The sequence below is a fragment of the Columba livia genome, chromosome 2 (genome assembly GCF_036013475.1).
Source record: "Columba livia isolate bColLiv1 breed racing homer chromosome 2, bColLiv1.pat.W.v2, whole genome shotgun sequence".
In the NCBI taxonomy this organism is placed as follows: domain Eukaryota; kingdom Metazoa; phylum Chordata; class Aves; order Columbiformes; family Columbidae; genus Columba; species Columba livia.
Genome location: NC_088603.1, coordinates 41,209,623 through 41,230,114, shown reverse-complemented (window position 1 = coordinate 41,230,114; position 20,492 = coordinate 41,209,623). Strand labels below are relative to the sequence as shown.

At 42.2% G+C, this 20,492-nt stretch overlaps 1 protein-coding gene across 12 annotated transcripts in view; it reads left to right on the top strand.

The window, feature by feature from the left end:
* The window catches only part of THRB (thyroid hormone receptor beta), a 163,091-nt gene extending 143,771 nt beyond the window's left edge, over nucleotides 1-19,320 (top strand). For all 12 annotated transcript variants that reach the window (XM_065051570.1, XM_065051573.1, XM_065051568.1 and 9 more), the window contains 5 exons: nucleotides 1,441-1,588; nucleotides 4,022-4,227; nucleotides 7,406-7,552; nucleotides 12,052-12,310; nucleotides 13,788-19,320. In XM_065051570.1, coding sequence (XP_064907642.1) covers nucleotides 1,441-1,588; nucleotides 4,022-4,227; nucleotides 7,406-7,552; nucleotides 12,052-12,310; nucleotides 13,788-14,029 — 1,002 coding nt within the window. In that variant the 3' untranslated portion in view covers nucleotides 14,030-19,320. The remainder of the gene's footprint in view (nucleotides 1-1,440; nucleotides 1,589-4,021; nucleotides 4,228-7,405; nucleotides 7,553-12,051; nucleotides 12,311-13,787) is intronic.
* Nucleotides 19,321-20,492: the final 1,172 nt, after the last annotated feature.

The following is a 20,492-nucleotide window of genomic DNA, read 5'->3' as shown; positions in this document are numbered from 1 at the left end:
TTACACACTGCTCTAAGATTTTACTGGGTGTTATTTTTCGTGATTAAAAACAGACCTTTTGCCTAGTGAAGTGAGGAGACTATTCATTAGATAAAATCCCAGCCGAAGAGGCTATTCAGTAGGTAAAATCTCACTTGGATTTTGCCATTGTTTTCCTTGAAACCAAAGCCATTCTCAGTGACCTCCATGAAACAGGACCAGAGTCGCAGTGTATTCTCTATGTCAAGGTGGTCCCAAGCTGCATTGCTGAAAATACATAGTCTCAAAAAATGGTGAAACTTGAAATAAAGTGAAGTCTAAATTTCTTGCTTTGCAGCATATCTTGTCCATATCTTGTGGTCTTGGGAAGCTTATCCAGCTCTTGCAGAAGTCAATGAGAAAAGTCGTATTGAAACTAGTACCGGGATTAGGTCTGTAATGTTCAGAGATGTTATGTCTGAAGTTATGTCTGCTTTCTTTATCTCAGACCAGGGTCTATGGGGTGTATAAATCAGTGAATTCAGTGGAACTACATAAGTTCACATAAGCTTAGGATCTGACCTCATGTCCGTGTTTCAATTGGTAATATTTATCTATCTGTCTATCTGTCTGTCTATCTATCTATACTAAGAATATCTGTCTATCTATCTGTCTATCTATCTATCTGTCTATCTATCTGTCTGTCTATCTATCTATACTAAGATAGATAGACAGACAGATAGATAGACAGATAGATAGACAGATAGATAGATGGATGGATAGAATGGTTTTATATAGCGAGGGATCTTTATTGGTGCTGTTTGTTTTGAATACAGAGGTCTGTGGTAAATACAAATTAAATCCTCTTCTCAGAAATACAGATAATTTTGAAATTATGGATCCATTGTTTAGAACCAAACTCGAAGATTGTGTAAATCGTGTTTGCAAAATTCTTAGTCTTGCCCAGATTTGGTTCCTTGATTGGTTATTTGGCTTTGATGGAAGGAAAGAAAGAAGTAGAACTGTTTGTTCATAATCCTTTTGTAGCCCATCCACACCACTGTTCTTACCGTTTGCAGAAGCTACTATTTAATTAAAAGTATGTATATGCCTCTTAATATTTAGAAAAGGGCTCAAAGTAAGCTCTAGTTCAAATACAAAAAAGTTAACACACAGAAACACAAGACTTCAAGAAGACACGTAGACAATATTTGTCCCTCAAGACAGCATTACTTATTCTTTTACTTGCCAAAGATGTCAATGTGTTTTCAGGTTTTAAGGAGGAAATGTTTCATGAAACTAAGAAAATAGATGCCATACACTATAAAACTGGTTTGTTCTTTTCTTCTTTGAGAGTTTTCATGGCATGAAGTATGCTATCTCGCATACTTAGATACATTCCTACCAAACCAAAATGGCTGTTAATTTGAAAAAAATTGCACAGTGCTAATGCTTTCCAATGTATTTATTTATTGCACTTAGGGGTTTTTTAGAAGAACCATTCAGAAAAACCTCCATCCAACCTATTCCTGTAAATATGAAGGAAAATGTGTGATAGACAAAGTAACAAGAAATCAGTGCCAGGAATGTCGCTTCAAAAAATGTATCTTTGTTGGCATGGCAACAGATTGTAAGTATATTTTTCTGGGTTTTTGTATTTTCTCTTTTTTTTTTTTTAAGTGTGTGTTTGCTTAAAGTATGTTGACTAGTGAATCACAGAATTGTTTAGATTGGAAAAGGCCTTTAAGGTCATCAAGTCCACCCATTAGCCTAACACTGTCAAGTCCACCACTAAACCATGTCCCTAAGCACCACATCTACACCCAGGGATGGCAACTCCACCACTTCCCTGGGCAGCCTGTTCCAATGCCTGGCAACTCTTTTGGTGAAGAAGTTTTTCCTAATATCCAACCAAAATTCCCCTGGCGCAACTTGAGGCTATTTTCTCTTGTCCTATCACTTGTTACTCAGGAGAAGAGACCAACACCCTCCGTGCTACCACCTGCTCTCAGGTAGTTGTAGACAGTGATGAGGTCTCCCCTCAGCCTCCTTTTCTCCAGGCTGAACAGCCCCAGCTCCCTCAGCCGCTCCTCATCAGACTTGTGCTCCAGGCCCCTCACCAGCCTCATTGCCCTTCTCTGAACTCTCTCCAGCACCTCGATGTCTTTCTTGTGAAGACTGATAAAGTAGAGCAAAACTGCCAGCACTTTTTAAATAACTTGTACCAGGGAATTATACTCATTGCATCAAACCACTTTCATAGGGCTGTCATTTTTTGTTTATCTTTCACTAGACTGCACCTTTTCCTGGCCTTACCAGGCTAAGTAACAGTAGGAATGTTCACGCTTTGCAGGAGAGGAGGGAGAGATGCATCTGGATGGACACTTTGCTTGAGAAAAAAACATCTTGTTTAGAAAATTCTGGAGGATGTGAAATTGAATGTCGTTGTATGAGTCATCCTGCAGTTGTTTGTTTTATTTTTAGCCCTGAAGAAGTTATCTGCTGCAAAGAATTCAACTCTTATTCTAAGGAACTAGAAAATATGGCTGTAAGATTAACTCTTAGGGATCTTCTTTTCCTGCCATTTCACAGGGATTTACACTGATAACTTCAATTAGCGCAAATGGGAGAAAGTCACATAAATTCCCCAGTGCATTAATGTTAATGGTTGTGGGCGACATAATCCTCTGCAGAAGAAATGACAGGAAAACAGGCCTGATAGACAACAAGAAATATTCTAACTTTGTATTTTTCATTGTTAATGTAAAGTTTAAAAGTGCCTTCTGTCCAGAGCATGGCTGTCAAACTCATTTTCACCAGAGGCTGCATGAGCCTCACAGTTGCCTTCAAAGGGCTGAATGTAATGTTGGGACTGTATAAATGTAAATACTCCTGCATTCATACAGTCCTAAAATTACATTCATCTCTTTGAAGGCCACTGCGAGGCTGATGTGTCCCCTGGTGAAAATGAGGGGACCCCTTGCTCTAGGGGGAAATAGAAGGGGTGACACCACTTCATTTTAGCCAGGTAGACCTTCAGGAGAGGGGCTGGATAACCCTGGGTCACCAGTGCGCACCCAGCCCAGTCTGGCACAGCAGGCAGCAGTGGGCATCAGCCAGGTAGCAGCTGTACAGGGTGAGAAGTTTCTCCAAACCCCAGTTCTGTCCAGCAGGTACCATCACCATAGAGCCACTATGGATGGCCTTTGTGGGCTGCACCTACGTACCCACCAAAGGAGCTGTCGCTGAGCAGGGCACACAGGCCAGCTGTCCCCCAGCTTGAGAAGGGTTTCTCCCACTTTTGAGTTAGCATGTGTGGACAGAAGCCTGCAAGCAGGGCTTTGGGTGCTTCTACCTGCCCACCACCGGTTGTGGATCAAAACGATTCCCCTCTGCTAAAGCAGGCCAGCCTGTTTAAATGTCCTATGCATGGTTGTATGGAAAGCAGGTTAAAACCTTCAGTAGTGGTCAGGGGCCTGGGGGCTGTCTGGCATCACTGGAAGTAGCAGGACTCCAGGGGAATGCTACAGAACGGCACCATTGATAGGACTTACAGAAAGAGCTTAAGGCAGACTGTTTCTGAGCACATCATGCAACAGGTAATTGAACCTCCTGTGAATGAGTGTTCCCCTTTTCTTAAATCTGTCTTCTGCTGGCTTACCAGAATGTGTTCTATGGAATTCAGAGCAGGGATCATGCTGGAACTGCTGTAAAGAAAACAGAAGTGCATCTTACCCAACATGGGTTACTTCAAGTGCATTAGAACACTGCTTTGTCTGAGTCCTCACAAAGCTTTTATGGTAGAATAAGCCACTGAAGGCAGCAGTAGTATCCATCACTTTACCAGAAGAGTAAGTCATTCTTTGCAATCCAGGCTTCTGAGAAAATGAAGGTTGGAGACAGAAATAAGAGAACTATGTCAAATGTGCGTCTTACCAAAGCGCTTCTTTCCTGATTAGCTAAGGTGTTGGTAATCAGTTAGTTCCTCAGGCATAGAAAATACCGAAGTTTAGTCAACCTTAAAGAGCTTCCTACCATTTTTGCATGCTTTTTCCCCTGCTAGTGGTGTTGGATGACAGTAAGCGGTTGGCAAAGAGGAAGCTGATAGAAGAAAATCGAGAGAAGAGACGTCGGGAAGAGCTGCAGAAAACCATTGGGCACAAACCAGAGCCAACGGATGAGGAGTGGGAACTCATCAAAATTGTTACTGAAGCACATGTGGCCACCAATGCACAGGGAAGCCACTGGAAGCAGAAAAGGAAATTTCTGGTAAGGACCGTAGCCTTTTACACTGCTCTTGGAGGCAGGTTCCTTTCTTTCTTCTGAAGTTCCTTCCCAACATTGCAACCCCAAAGATGGCCTGTCTGCCTGTGTATTGACATATACGAAAAAATGATTATTTTTATAATTACTACTTGCTTATTCTTTCCTGAAGCTCAGTGTTTGATCAGACTATGTGTTTCAAAAGATAAACAGCATGTTGCTGAGTTAAGGCTTACCCAGCTGGATAATTTTAATGTGCTGTGATTAGAAAAAGTAAAAAAATTATTTCATTCCTGATTAACATTAGTAGCAGCCTATAATGTATACCATACCTTTTTATATATGTTGTATCTAAGGATAGTTGTCTTTATTAGGAACTAGCATACAACATATTGTAAGTGTTAAAACAATGTAAAGTTTTAGGTGAAAGCTGATATTTTTTATTAATAACTCATGGGTTTTGTTTCCTTATTCCAAAGTAAACACATTAATTGAAAGAAATTTGGCAAGGAAAAGTGTATTTCAGTGAAAGCAAGATGATACGTACACTATAGCACTGGGTTTGCAGACTACAAGATAGCTTAAGTTTTCAGCCTATAACCAAGGATTGGAAAATAAATGGTGATTTGTGATGCTCAGCCTTAGAGAAGGATTTATTTGATTTTTCTAAATCGATTTTTAAAGGAAATAAGTGCAGAATACAGAATACTGATACAGCACGAAAGAAGGATTATAGGCTGCGTGTCCGGAATACACAGAGGTCTTTAACACTATGTGTATAACAAATCAGATAGAGAACACCCATCGTTTTGCAAGCCTAGGCTCCTGCTGCCTAATTCACCATGGGAATCTTGACCCACTGTTAAATTGCTGAGAGAAATTATATATTCAAACCAGCCGATCCCTTTTATAATGTTCTGTTAGTTCCAGTGGCACCGTTTAAATTTCTATATGAATAACCATGTGTTTGTAGTAGCGTGCGGTCAGGAAACCACAGCCAGGGATGGCTGGCAAGAAGCAGCAGAGCACTTTCCAGCAGTGCTGCACAGGAAGGTTTGCAGCCCTGGTTTTAGCAGATCAAGAAGCAGCTGCAATAGTGCGTTTGGTGGCTTAGACAGGAGTGCTGTTCTTTGGGCATCACCTGTTTTGGAATTAAAGCATAGGACTGGGAATGAGGATGCTTGTAGAAAGCTGGTGGGGACTGAGCCACGTAAAATGTGGTCATCGAGAGACTTCAGGCTCTGGAGACAGTCACAGCAGAGGGAAGCCTCCAGCAAGCAGTCCCCAAAGGCAGGGCAGTAGGTGGTATAATGGCAGGGCTACTGGGAGAGAGGAGGGATGGGCAGAGGCAGGGCTGGCAGCTGCAATGGGGAGTTCGGAAGCCAGCTGTGACTTCCACAGCTGGCTCGTAGGCCAAAACAAACTGCTGTCAGTGCAGCCCTTTATGCCTCCTGGTTCTTTGCAGTGCTCACAAGCTGAAACCCAGTGGTTTTGAGGCAAGTGTTGGGAGCTCACTGACACCTCGCAGCAAGCACAGAAGGCAAGGTCTAGGGTGGCCTGCCAGCCCCAGGTCGGGGGCTTTGGAAGCCCCTGCCAGAAGCTGTTGAGGAGCAAGAGGAGCTGACCACATGCTCCAGGAGCTGTGGGTCAGTGCTCAGGCAGCAGAGGCTGGTTCTTCAGCAGCAGGAGCTCCTTGAAGTCTGGAGCTCCTTGAGGTCTGGACCTCTTTTCCTATTGAGGTGAGTTATGTGGCAGGGGCTCTCCAGTTGCATGCCCCTCTGGAGCATGTTAGCTTTATCTAGTGATACTGATTTCCTTTGACTTTCCCAAGAAAAGCCTGTGTTCTCTCTTTTTCTCCATAACAATGTTGTGCATGGTTTTAAGCATTTGGTCTTCTTGCTTGGAAGTGCTGAAGGCTGTTTATCATGAGTGCACAGACAATGTGGTTTAGTTTGCCAAGATTCAGGGAGGGAGGGAGGCTAGAACTGGGATTATTTGAGTTTTTCAGTAGGAACCATCAGATAATTGAGCCCAGTCCTCTTCATTGTTCCTTTACAATTGGTACTTGCTTCATTAATGTGTTGCTGAGTGTTTTCTTGAAAGAAGTTAGATTTGGATTCAGATTGGTGAAAGAGCTGTGGAAGGATCTTTTGTGATGTGTTGCTTTAAAAAACTGGCAGGCACAAGTTTTTATTATAGACGCCACTTTCAGCATCTCCCCATCTTAAGTGCCCTTATATAAATGTCATGAAGTCCATCAGTCTTAAAGGCCTCCTTCTCTGTGTCTTATCCAGTTTTTGACTCTCTAATGTGAACAAAATGAAACCTCTGCATGGTGGTTGGCAGGTCTTTTACAACCGCACTCAGCAAACAGAACAGCTTTGCTGTGTCTGTTTTTAAAATACATGGTAACATTGACAAGCTGTCATAGAATCAGGTGAACAAGTTAAAATGTAGTTGGAATAAAAACCACTTATCACAGATTCTGCTTGAAACTATTTACTTGCATATCCCTACTGAAATCCTCAAAATAATTTTTCTTTACTTTTGGAGAAGCCTTGGGCTGAAGTCATGCAGAAGGTGTTTTTCAACCAAAACTTTACCCAGACGAGTTAAAATTCTAGTCACTTTATCCAGACTATCTTTGTATTAGCCCAGTCTTAGTCATGAGTTGTTTTAGCCCGGTTTTGGAAATGGGCCGTGGCAGTTTCCTGGAGCTCAGTGATACCAGGCAATCTGCTCTACGGAGGATTTCAGAACTTTGAGGAGGTGAAAGAGCCAAATTCTGCAAAGCTCTGAGCATCTTCTTGGGGGCAACAAGTCACCTTAGCTCCATTGCTTTTAGAGAAACTGGAGAGATCTCATCACCTGTAAGAAACAGGAACATGCCTGTATTTTTAAGCTATGCCCACAAAATATTCAGATCCACGCACAAGGAAGAAACTGCATGTGCACAAAGATGCAGCTGCCCACACAGGATGGGTAGCAGCATGGCAGTCACCCATTTCTCTGTGCAGTCACGTCTTTCACAAATGCCTCACAAGCAAATTGACATTTTGTGGCATAATGGCCATTACTTATGAAATTAATAGCATATCTTCTGTCACCAAGTGGGAATTTGAGAGTATAAAATACTTGCTCTAAGAGAGATTGTTCCCTTAAATATATTTCTTTATATCTTTAGCCAGAAGACATTGGACAGGCACCAATAGTTAATGCCCCAGAAGGTGGGAAAGTGGATTTAGAAGCCTTCAGCCAGTTTACAAAAATTATCACACCAGCGATTACAAGAGTGGTGGATTTTGCCAAAAAGTTGCCTATGTTTTGTGAGGTAAGAAGACTTCCTTGCACTCCTCATTTATATGCCTGTTGTTAAAAACTATTCAAAATAGTCCTGGCATGGGACTAAAAAATTCTCTATCTTTAAAACCAGAAAAATCGAAAAGAGACTCAGAACAGATGAGACTAGAATCATCTGGCTTGTTATGGATTTTCTTTTTCCTGTGATTACTGAAATCCTGATTTTGTTCATCTAGAAGTCATCATGGTTCATTAGGGACTTGAATGTGTCTTTAGAGGTGGCCTTGAACAAAGCAAGTGAGCAAAAAGAGACTGTCTAGAAGCATCTTTGATACGTTTAATGAGATCTTCCAGCACACAGTTCCCTCTGTGCTTTCTGGCTCCTTGGCAGGTACAGTATTGTGGAGTTGGGTCTATGCACTAACAAATTCTTCAAATTCAAAAAAACATTCCTATCCAGGAATGACCTCATTGTGTTCCCCGGACATGCTTTTCCTGAACAGGGAGGTTGTGCTTAAAAGAGTCTGTAGAAGTAATGGGTTGTCATTCCGGGTAGATACTCACATGTAAAATGTACAATAAGTAGAGTTGGTTGCATATAAGGAATAACAGAGGCCCTAGGCTGATCTCATTTACACTGGGGTATCATTTTTTTAAGGGACCAGGTGGGATCTGATTATTTTTTTTTTCCTAATTTAAAAAATGTTATCAGAGCCACAGCCTGGAGTAATACTTCAGTCTTAATAATCTTAGTCATTTTAACTCTTGTCAGTCCCTTAGTATCCACAACCACAGGATTTTTAGTCTGGAAATATCCCCAATCTGGCCATGGAAGGATGCCTGCCTGCTCGCCCACGCTGCAGAGCAACACTTGACTCTGCTAGTGAAATGCCAAGTGAATGACATTCAAAACAGGAGTGACCATGGTCAGTGGATTCGCTGGGCTCCCTGACTTGGGAACAGTTTTCCTCCTAGTAACGGAACAGCAGTCAGGAAGGAAGTTTAAGGCAGCCATAGTATTTTACTCTTCTGTGGCTGGCAGCTTTTCTTTAAAATATGTCAAGGAGAGCTATTTATGTCCTCTGGTGCCTACAGAACAAGAAGAGGTAAATACCAATAGTTGGCACAGTGTAAATAGCTCTCCCTGGCTAACCTCAGCATTGGCTCCATCAGCCAAGAAAGCATGAAATAGTGGCCAAGCACGAAGATTTTAAAATACAAGGAATGTGTCCATAGATCCAGAGGCCCATGCAGCATTCAGTGTCTGAGGAAATCTGTCTCCTCGGATTTGGCATTTGTTGGTGGGAAGTTGCAGCGACATGCCAAGGTGGACTTTTTAGTTTAGAAAGCTTTACCAGTCACGCACAGACTGCAGTGCCCGTCTGACATCCCCTACCCCTCCTGGGGGTCCACTTGTGTCAGAGCTGGGCAGGAAGCACTGATGAAGACCTTAAGGCATCATTGTGTATGACCTCTGTAGGTTACACAGCTCAGCTAGGACTGGTTTTGTTTACAGCTGAGCCACTGTGTAAGCCTGACACCTGTGTAGAGCAAGGTTTGATGGCAGAGTGAGACACAACTTGTGAATGCAGAGGAACAGGACAGCTGTCTTCCAAGCTCTCATATAGAATAGCTCCTGCAGTAGCATAAAGAAAATGATAAATGTTTCCTCCTTTTTGATGGGGCATCATCGTGTTAACTTTATTTCATTAGTGTTTTTAACCCATATATTTTTCTTAGAAGCAACACTGTGTGGGCTGTGAGTTTGTTTATGGGAAGGAGCCCTCCTTTCTCCCATAGGACCTGCAAAGCATTTAAACATTATCCCAGTCTTGATTTCCACAGAGACTCAAGTGTAGAGTGTAGCAAATCTCTGTGAAGGACGGGCAGGGCCTCTTTACATATCCACAGCCCCTTTTGCTTCGTCTCTTTTTTTGGGCACATGCACAAGCCAGCAAAGCAGTGGAAGAGCCCAGCTCAGTTCCTGTACATCCACTGGCCTGTGCCTCAAAGCAAGAATCTAATCCCAGAGTAACCAAAGTTTAAGAAAAACTCATTTACTTCTGCTTAAAAAATGAAGGTTGAGGAGCACTTAATCAGTGTGATGTGAGTTTAGGTGTCACAGGCATCAGTGGTTCCATGTCGGGTAAGACTCTGTATTATAAATACTCCCCTTGGTAACCCAGCTCAGCTCAACTGCACGGTGCCGTGTCACACCTGTGGTGACTGCCAGTGTGTGCTGCTGAGGTGGGCACCTCAGGTTCCTGCCTTCTGCTTTTTGTCCCTGTGGAGAGAGAAGGAAAGGACAACATGTGACAGATCAGTCATGTGTGTTGACCCCACTCCTGGAAGGTGTACTGGTAGCAACACTCAAGTGATAGGTGTAGGGAACATTAAAACCTGTGTAGTTGGGAGTAGAACTGACCTTCAAGCCCTCTGTTTTTGGTAATTGCTGCTGCTGTCAGATAAGACTGGAGGCTTGCCATCTGTGCAACAGATGTCCTGTGTGTCTTTCAGAATTAGGAAAGCAGGTAGAGGACAGGCATAGTCAGATCACCACTACCATTGAAGAAGTTTTAAGGATGTTCAAGTAGGAAGAGAAATTCTCATTGGTTTAGTGGCTCATTAGTAAAAGAGCTGAGGAGTCACAAAATATCTTCCCAAATGTTACTGATCTGTTTCTTTTCCACCATTCTTCCTTCTACTTAGTTTTTTTTTTTCTTAATTTTTCTTTTCTTCTCCTTTCTCCCTTCTCCCACTGTTTCATGTCCCTTTTTTCTCTACAGTTACCTCTTCCGATATCTCTTTGTGGTTGCTCTCACACATTTATTTATTTATTTTAAAATTTTAGTTTTATTTCTTACTCTGTTTCTTTCCCTACTTCAGTCTCAGCTGCCAAATGGTGTCATTTGCCTCTGCAGCCTTCCCTACGCTGCTGCTGAGCTGAATGCAATCTGCAGAGAAAGTAATTTGCCCTGAACAGGATGAGTCATTTTTCTTGTCTATCAAACAGTTTACACCTGAAGTTGGCACTGCTGGAAAAATAGCTGCATGATTCAAATCCTTTTTCTGACTGGGGCTGGCTCTGTGCTTAAAACTCTAACAGGCATCTGCTTTCCTTTTGCATTAGGTAACTCTCTGACATTCACTCTACATCATTTTACACCAAATCAAGGTACTTACTTGGCGAGCACACAGTTGCCATGTAAACCTAGAATTGGTGGTTTGATTTTTTTCAATTTGAATTTCAGATCAGGTAAATACAATAACTTTATATGAGTCAGAAATGGATGGATTTTTGCCTCCTTTCAATCCAAGTAGAAATGAGTTGCTTTTTCATATACATGTCCCTTTGCTGTTCGTTTAGTGACAGTCTCAAAATAGTCTCGGTACTTTTTGCTATCATTGAATTCCTATGAAAACATAAAGACGTGCTTAACAGAACACATTTTTCCAGCATTCTGCTGACACTTTATAAATACAGAACCTACCTCCACGAATTCAGGCAGCTTACCTTTTTTTAACATTGTGGAAAAGACAAGTCTAGCCACATACCCTGAAGATCATGCCTTATGCACCAGCATAAAAGCTGGAGCTGTACCACTGATTTTCTGTCTGTCCAGAAATAATGCAGAGAGCCCAGGGAGGTCAGCCTTACTAGGCTAAATATAGCTTAATAAGTTCTCTGTTGTTTAAGTAGGCTGTAAGAATTAAGAGTACATATCCCACTGATTGAGGTGTCTCTTCTGGATAGAAAAAAATTATTTCACTCCTTTTGTTTAAAAAGCAGGCTGCACTTACAGTCCCTCCCGAATGTCTTTCTTTTCCTCTGGTCAGATAAGAAATAAGTATGACTGGAAGTGAGTTTAACTGGGATGGCTGAGCTCTGTACCAGCCCCAATTATAGTTTATTCTGCTATACTAAGTTGTAAGCTGAGGGAGCCCAGAGGTAGAAGAGAGAAGGGTGAACAACTGAGAACGGTGACCGCTTCAGCCATCTCAGTTAGATCCACCCCTGATGGGAGACAAAACCAATAGTATGTGTTACCACCAACCTGGCAACTGACAGGTCTGCTTCACCCTTCACACTTTGTGAAATGCTCTGCAAAAGGGAAAGCTACGTTCTTCAGGTTTATTGAACTTAATTTTGTAATGCTCCCACAACCTGAACAGTCCCACAGAGAGCAGCACCTCTGCAAGTTGGGTCACTTCAGCATCTGAACCAGCTTGGTTTGCTTTGAGTATCTCGCCCAGGACCACTTGCCTAGCACTGTGTCATCGCTAGGTTTCCTAAGGGTGTGTGGGATATTATCCTGCCAGCAGTTTCTGGAAGCCGGAATACGAGTCTTGGAGGTTTCTGCGTTGCACTGGAACTAGCCGTTCAGCAGTGTGTTTGGAGGACAGCTGTACCATGCAAGGTAGCATCCTGGGGTGTGAACTGCAACTTCATGCTCGTGGATTTATTGTAATTGTAAAACCTACTCAGTTTGAAAAGCACATCTTTTTCTTTACCATTTATAATTTCTGCAGCTACCATGTGAAGACCAGATCATCCTTCTGAAAGGCTGCTGTATGGAGATAATGTCCCTCCGAGCAGCAGTTCGCTATGACCCCGAGAGTGAGACTTTAACACTAAATGGGGAGATGGCGGTAACAAGGGGCCAGCTGAAAAATGGGGGTCTTGGCGTAGTGTCTGATGCCATTTTTGACCTGGGCATGTCTCTTTCTTCATTTAACCTGGATGACACCGAGGTTGCCCTTCTTCAGGCTGTTCTGCTCATGTCATCAGGTGAGAACAGAAATATATTGGGACCTCAACCACTTTTAAACTCTTTAGTCTTTGTCACAAGCCTCTTTTTAAAAGAAATACAGTGTATTAGAGCTTCTAGTGCTGACTAGGGTGATGTGGAGAAATCCTCTCTAAATCCCAATGCAGCTTAGAACTAGTTTAGTAAGCACTAGGAAAAAAATTCAGGGTATTCAGAGCAATGGGCATAGAAGTGGCTTTGGTAACATACCTGGCTCAGTTCAGTGGTCAGGGAGGAGGCAGGGATGATCATCAGAAAGAAAGCAGATCTGATTCTGAGCCAATTTTCCTTGAATGAAAAACTGGTAATTTAGCAACAGTTGTCCTTACAATAAATTCCCTTTTCCCCTAGGCACTGTCATGCGCTGGGCGGGAAGCACAATTCACGCACATCTCCATCAGTGTCCTATGCTTAGTTTGGCGTGCCTTCTTGTTTTCCTACTTAACAGCTGCTCCGCTTGCTAACGGGCGTGTGAGAGCTGTGCCGTTTCCTCACGCTGGGACCATTTGTGACTGGTCTCTTGGTGGCGTGATACAGAAGCAGCACAGACCATTTCACATGGTTTCCAAAGAGTTTCTTCCCCTCTCAGATCGAGTGTGTTTTCAAATATGCTTCCACTGCCTGTGCCCACCCAAAGAGGAAATTCCATTCTTGGGCAGTGGCAGGTTTGGCAAGATTTTGTTTTAAGACCACTTTGAAGACTGGGCACTGAATAACAATACACAGTGATTTACAAGCACACACGGGCAGAAAGGTTTCCACATTAATCACAACACAGCACTTGACCTTCCCAGTCAAAACATTTTTAATTCTTTCTAGTCCCCTACACAGTGATACATGAGTAGGGGTTTCAGAAGGCAGTTCAGAGGACCTGCTTTCCCAGAAGTGTCTCCTGAAGAATGACTTGTGAAGGGAGCTTTCCCAGCGCCTGTCTGGGTGCCGGTTGAGACGCTCAACCAAACTTTTGGCCTTTGCTGTTCCTTGGTGCTCCATAACAATCTCCCTTGCAGCTCACCTGCGGATCAAAGCTGGATCAAAGCACTGGTCCGATGTAGCAAAACAGACGGGAAAGAACTGGAATTTAGATATATGACAAGGAATTTTATTTTGTTGTTCTTTATTAGTTGTTTCACAGTAAGATACAGATAGAAGCCTTAGCTGAGATCAGGGATCTGTTGCTCTAGTCACTGTGAGGAAATGCTTCCCAAACAGTTATAATCTAAATGGGCAAAGTAGGCAAAGCATGGAGAAAGGAAGGATTATCTCCTTGTTTTAACAGGGCTAGTACTGATAAATGAGGTATCCAGGGTCAAAAAAGTTGTTTGTGGCAGAGCCAGATGTCCTTGGTCTCCATGCTTTCCTTCTTAACAACAGAATCATCCTGTTTTTCCTGATTTATGATCAGGAATTCACTCAAAGTCAATAAGTAATAACAATAATTTTCCTTTATATCTACAGATCGCCCAGGCCTTGTTTGTGTCGAGAGGATAGAAAAGTGTCAAGAGGGTTTCCTCCTGGCATTCGAACACTACATTAATTACAGAAAACACCATGTTGCACACTTTTGGCCAAAACTGCTGATGAAAGTGACGGACCTGCGAATGATCGGCGCCTGCCACGCCAGCCGCTTCCTGCACATGAAGGTGGAATGCCCCACAGAACTCTTCCCTCCCTTGTTTCTGGAAGTGTTTGAGGATTAGAAAGACTGGAGCGGTTCTCCACACCCCGCCGTCACACTACTGGCTGTCATGTCATCCCGTTGCCCGGCTCTTCTCACCTCTGTTTGTTCTTCTTCTTTCGGTCTCTTCTGTTTCCTGAGGCGGGGTTGGGTTTTTGTTTGGGGTTGCTGGGGGGCAGCTGTATACACATGGATGAAAACATCCCTTTAATGCGGGTATTGTGACTATTGCAATTTGTTCTTCAGTCCTTTGATGTGAATGCTTTGACAGCTTAGCAGTGAAAATACAAACAGACCAGTCTCATTCACCAGCACTTGCGTGGTCACCAGCTCAAACACATCGTTGCTTGGAAAATATGGGAGAGAAATTGAAGTGGCAGAAAATAAATTGGCCTCCAAGTTAGACCAGCTATTGTTGATTTGACCCCGGCGATGCTGTCTAGTATTACCTCGTTTTGCAGGTCACAAGTGACTAATTCATGACATGACATTTTAGGCTTCATGGTTGTTGTTATTGTAACAATCACCATTATGATCTAGGATCTTCATCATTATTATGATCCCATCATTTTCTGAAGATTGTTACAGCAGGTAGAGTTTAACTGTGCCTCATAAATCAAGTACTTAAAATAATTCAGAATGTTAGAAGGGACTGACTCATTTTTTTTTTTCCATGTGTATAAGAAAGTAAGATCCTTCCGTTCTCACTGCATTTGAACTCCAGGTAACTTCACTAGAAGGTCTGTTGGAGTAAGGAGGGGAATTTGATCCTCTGGGTGCTTTTTCAGAGAGTGGAGAGGTCTGCTCTTTCTGAGGTTTGGAGGAGAAGTCTCTCTGTCAGGATAGCAGGCTTTCCTTGGGGTTATTCAGGGAAGTGAATGCTCACAGAATGAGGACAAGGAGAATGAACCAAATGGGGTGACCTTCAAATGGGACAGAAACAGCGTTATTCAGGACACTCAAGACTGTACAGCTTTATTCCAGTAATACAGTAGCATTGCTTGGCAGTAATCTTTTGTTTTTTATATATATATATATAAAGTTTATATGCTCGTATATATATAATTTTATATATATATAATTACAAATCTTCAGCAGTTGTCTTAAACATATTTCCATCTTTTTATCTTCCCTCTTTCTCTCCTCTCACTCTTTCCTGTGCATGTGTGTCTGTATGTGTGTTGATCAGCTAGGTTCTCCCTCCTTGGTGTCTGTATATGTTTCGTTTGTCTAGATTCTCTCTTGATTTCCTTAATTATTTCCACTAACTGCACTAGCAGGAACTGAACTGAGCAATGACAGGATGTCCTGCTGCCGAAATCTGCAAGCCAATTCTCACAGTCCTGGAATGTTGGGAGTCCGGTGATGAGGGCATTATAGGTAGAGGTTCCTCTCTGTCATCCATCTCCATTCAGGGGTGTCGTCCCTGGGTTTTATAAACTTGATATTAAACCGTTCTCTGAATTTGTATGATACATAAAAAGCATCCTTCTGGTTCTTTCTCGGAACCAGAGACTTCATTTGTATGTTTCACACTTCCTCATATCCCACGTTCTTTTGCGTTGTGCATTCATTTGTACCAGTTTCTTTCTCTGCTATTTATTGATGTATTTGCCTGGCAAGTCAGTGGGCATTGTTAGGGTGGATGTGTTGACTTTCAAAGCCCACGGCCCATATCTAAAACTATATGTTATATGTTTATTCCCTCATGAAAACATCATCCTCAGGAAAACTTATCTTGTAGGTGAAACACAGCATGTGTGTGTCAGGAGTTAAATACTTTCTACCCCTCTTTCCCTACATCATGGAGAAAGCATTTGGAGTGCTATTGGCTGTGTTTTCAGGAATGTGGAATCTTGTTCTCCCTGTTCTTTGATATCCTATGCACCTGTGATAAGTTGTGAGCACTGATGTTATCACTTATGGTTTTGTACCCATAATTTTCTGAGAACATAAAACACAATGGGGTGTTTAGGGTTTTTTTGCAGGTCGCAAGTAAGACAGACCATTAGAAATTTGTTCTTAAATGTTTGCTGAAGTTGAAGAACCTCAGTTGCAGGCTGTGTTTGCTCCATCTCAAAGCATATCTGTTAACAACCTCAGTCTCCATTCACATTCCTTGTAGAGCGCTATGTCCTGGGGACAAGGGGTCAGAAACTTTCTGGCTTTTTGGAACCAGAGGCCAGACAATGTGATGAACTCATACATACTTGTGCAGAATCTCAGATGAGCAGCATCTACAGTCAGTAAAGGGTGCTAGACATCTGATTTGGGGATGGCTGCCTAGCAAACTGACAGCATATAGAGAAAGCAAAGAAAAAACAGCTGATCTGTTTCTTGCATTTATACCCACAGTAGCTTGCAAAGAAAAGAGAAATGTGCATGTCTTTTGGGGCTCTGCTCTGCCACCAGTGCAAATATCTCACCTGTTTGCTAAATGTGAGCTTGAATTAGCATACAAGCTTTTGTCTGTGCTGCAGATGAGACCCAGGAGAAAAAAAAAATCATGTTTGTCCTGGTAGTATTCACAATTATCTCACTACAAGGTCCATGATGCTTCATGTATTTTTCAGTGTTTTAGTTCCTGGAGTTGTGCTGCTGCTTGAGAGGTTCAGTCTGTCATTAAGGTCAGCAATTCTTGTCCTTTGGGCTATAAAGAAAATCAGTAGCCTAACTTTTGATTATTTAGGTGGGAAGTCACCACCCAACAGTGACTTATAACTACTGAGGCTTTTGGACACTTGGGATTGTCAGGACTGCATCAATCAAAAATAAATAAAGACCAGAGGTTAGATAAAAATGTGAGAGTTACTGGATTAATTTAGGGAAGCAGTAAGAGATGAAAGAACTTGAACCCCCCTGAAAAGAACTGCAGATTGAGACAGTGCTGAGAATTAACACTTTTCACACTGGCTGCTGTAAAAATAATTGCTCATACAGAAATATGGCCCCCAGGTCTACCATGGCAAGTTCCAAAGAAAACAGCCTGCATAAATGGATATGCACATACACTGCACTTGGCATCCGAGCTAGTAGCCTGACTTCCTGAGATGGTGATGCAGTTTGGACTTTTGCTTCATCAGGGCTCCCTCCTTAGATGACTGCAGGTGGACTGAAGTGCCTAAAATCAGGCAACCAGGTTTGACAGGTCCAGTGGTGCTCTACACAGAAAGGACATATGTCAACATACTTTTCTAGCTTTTTAGAGTAAGTTGGAGCCTGGCACTGATTGACAGAGGGGGATTAGTAATATTCCTCAGTAGAAAACTAAAACCAAGCTCTTAGTTTGGCAGATTTGATGTACTGACAACTAATGGCCTCTGATGTCCTACCAGTCTTACTTTGTATGACTTCATGGACTCCCTCAGTATGACTCCTGGTTTATGTGATCATGAGAGCAAACCTAGATCCCATGAGGATGCTCTTGCAGACTCTCACCGCTGGGTACTGACCTTAGTTCTGCAAAGACATACTTGCTTTTCAAGATCAGTGGTCTCAAGCTGTTGTAGGATTGAGCCACTGGATTGACCGTCTGAGTGGCAGACATCAGAACTGCAATCGTATCCTTTGTAGTGGCTGGCCTTCCGAGTGAAATAACAAATGTCCACTTTCCAGTGCCGCCCAGAGTCTCGCTTCTGATGGTGCCACCTCACTCTTACGTTTGCTTTGTGGTCTACGTGTGGGTCTTACATAGAAGGTTCTTCCTGATTGTCACCATTCATGGTTTTGCCCTGAGCAACATGTGCATTTAGATATTCATTTAATGTGTAATCTCAGTTAAGTTATGATATTTATAATGACATATATAGACATGCATTTGTTTACATTCTGCCAAAATGTAGATGTTAGATTTAGACCTCCTAGGGTCAAAAATCATCCTTGAGCAGACTACTTGCTTCTTCAGAGGCAGGCATCAGAAAGAGGAAGAAACTGTCCAGAAACACCATTTATATCAGAAATCTGCCAAGACAGGGCCGTTGATCACAAGCAGAGCATGTCATTGCTAGTGATGTATTTTTATGCTATGGAACTCTAACCTGTATGTGTCATATTGACTTCTTGCTGCATGAATCATAAATTATAAAAATCAGTCTTATGGTTTTGAGATGTAGCCAGCATTCCTAAGGCTAAACCTTTTTCACTGACAGAATCAAAATCCACAACCATGGAATGGATTCCTCTCACTGTGAGGGCAATTGGAAGTGTTCAACATGTATCTTTTCACAAAGGAAGGGGTGACAGAACCTCTTAATGTGTCTTGTTATTGTGATCATCTGGAAATGATTGCCAGACGTTTCCTTTTGATATAGCGATGAAGTGATCCGTATTTAAATTTTATAGAGAGAATTTTATTCTAGTGTGATAGAGATTTATTTTCCACTTAAAGACTCAAAATGGTGTGAGCACATTTTTTTACTATGGTATATTTTTGCTTTAAAATTAAAAACAAACAAAAAAAAAAGGTTTGGCCTTATCACAAAGTTTTAGTGTGTCGTATAGATGTTAGCAAATGCAAAGAGTATGCATTATTTGTGTGTATCCACATTGACTGATGTCGCCTTCAAAAAGCAATATTGTGCAGGTAATAAGTTGTTTGTGACTGTCCATTGCACAGTTTACCTTCTTTAAAAGCTAACCTTGTTTATGCACAAGACAATCAAATGTAAATCTACATCAGCACCCGGGTGTAGATTAAGTTTATGTAAATTACTGAGCACAATGTAAAACATTAAAAGACACTTTATTTAATTACACATTTAATGTTGGTAAAGATCGTATCAGGGCATGAACTAGCTGACATACTGTAAATTCTTTTTCTCTTTAGCACTCTTTGGTTTTAGTTTGCTCATAAATACATCAAATTGGTCATTCATAATTTTTTTGAAGAGAAGGGTGGTTTGGGTTGTTTATTTGTTTTTATGGAGCTGGTTGGGAGGACTTCTTACTTTGTCTATGAGGTTTGTGGGGTTTGCTTATTTGGTTTATTTTTTTATATCAGTTTCATGCCCTGAGGGTAAGGCAAACATCACACCATATGGTAAAAAACAAAGTACCTTGGATGATGTATTTTTTTGCAAACAGTGTTACAAGTTATGCTAGATTGGTAATATTTTTTCAGCCTAAAATATATTAAAAAAATCTGTGATCACAAATGTTTTAAACTATCTAAAGAGAAAATTTGTATATTTGGGGGAAGAAAATAATTTTTACATAGCTTTTGTATGCAGATATTAAAATGTAATTATGAATATAGTGGGCATAGATAACTGTGTAAGCTTGAATTCTAAAAAAGAAAAAGCTTATAACTGAAAAGTGGTCCTGTTGTCTCCTTCTCTTTGTTGCAGGCTCTTTCATCAGTTCTGTTGCACACTGCCAGGCTGCTGGAATGGGAAAAGTAGGACTGAGCGAAATGTTGTACCAGCTCTAACCTGTTCACATTTCTATCCTCCTGCATCCCTTTCATCACCTACATCATATCTTATCTCCTCTCCACCCCTCCCTCAGGCACCCAGCAAAAGGTTTTCACTTCCCCGCTGTTCACATCAGCCAAACTTAATTCACTCCAGTGAACTGGCTCTTGATTTATGTCTCACTCAATTACATTTTTAATGGGAACGCCCTTTATTTCCTTCTCTGTTCCCAGTCTAGATGGGGATGGTGTGATGGCAGCAATAGGCTTCCCATTTCTTCACACTCTCCCTGTCTCGGTCTGCTACGTGTTGGAGAAGGTCTTCTTAGTCAGGTTTGGCTCTATTCTCATGTTTCTTTGCAGTTTTGATTTCTCCTCCAGTCCTTTCATTCCCGTCAGGAAGAAAAGCAAATCTCAGCGCCTGAATCCAAAATCACTTCTTGGCCTGGGGAAACCAATGTCAGGCTGTTGCTTCCCGGTGATTTCCACAGGCTCTTACTGGCTGCCAGTGCCAGTTCTGGTGCCGTTCCACCTGAGGTGCTGGGAGCCTTCAGAGGGATCTGAGCTCCCCGCCCCCCCAGTGCCTGGTGTCAGTGGGAGCCCCTTCCCCACACCAGGCTCGGTGTCCCTGGGGAGCGCTGTGCTGGCACCTCCTGGGTTTGTTCCCACTGTTGTCCATGGGAAGAGGGCCTGGGCTCAGAGGCAGAAGGTCCATCTGAGGAGCCTGAGGGAAAGCATGAAATCCATGCTCTGCCTTAAATCAGATCCCTTCAAGCACTCCAGTTCAGGCACCTGAGTGAGGACATCTTGCCAGAGCCTCTGCTGGGCTTGCACTGAAGCAGCTGTGATGTGGCTGCTCAGGCCCTCCAGGGCAGCTCTGGAGCGAGGAATTGATTTGCTGTGAAACAACTCATTTACTCAGTGTGAAGAAATAATTCTGGTACCAGAGACCCCCATGCATTGGCTGTGATGTCTTCAGGCTTCATTGTGCATAGTGGTGAAATCTGTGTTTTAAAAAAAAAAAATAGAGTGAGGTCTATGGAGGGGAGCAGTATTCTGGCAGTAACGTGTATTT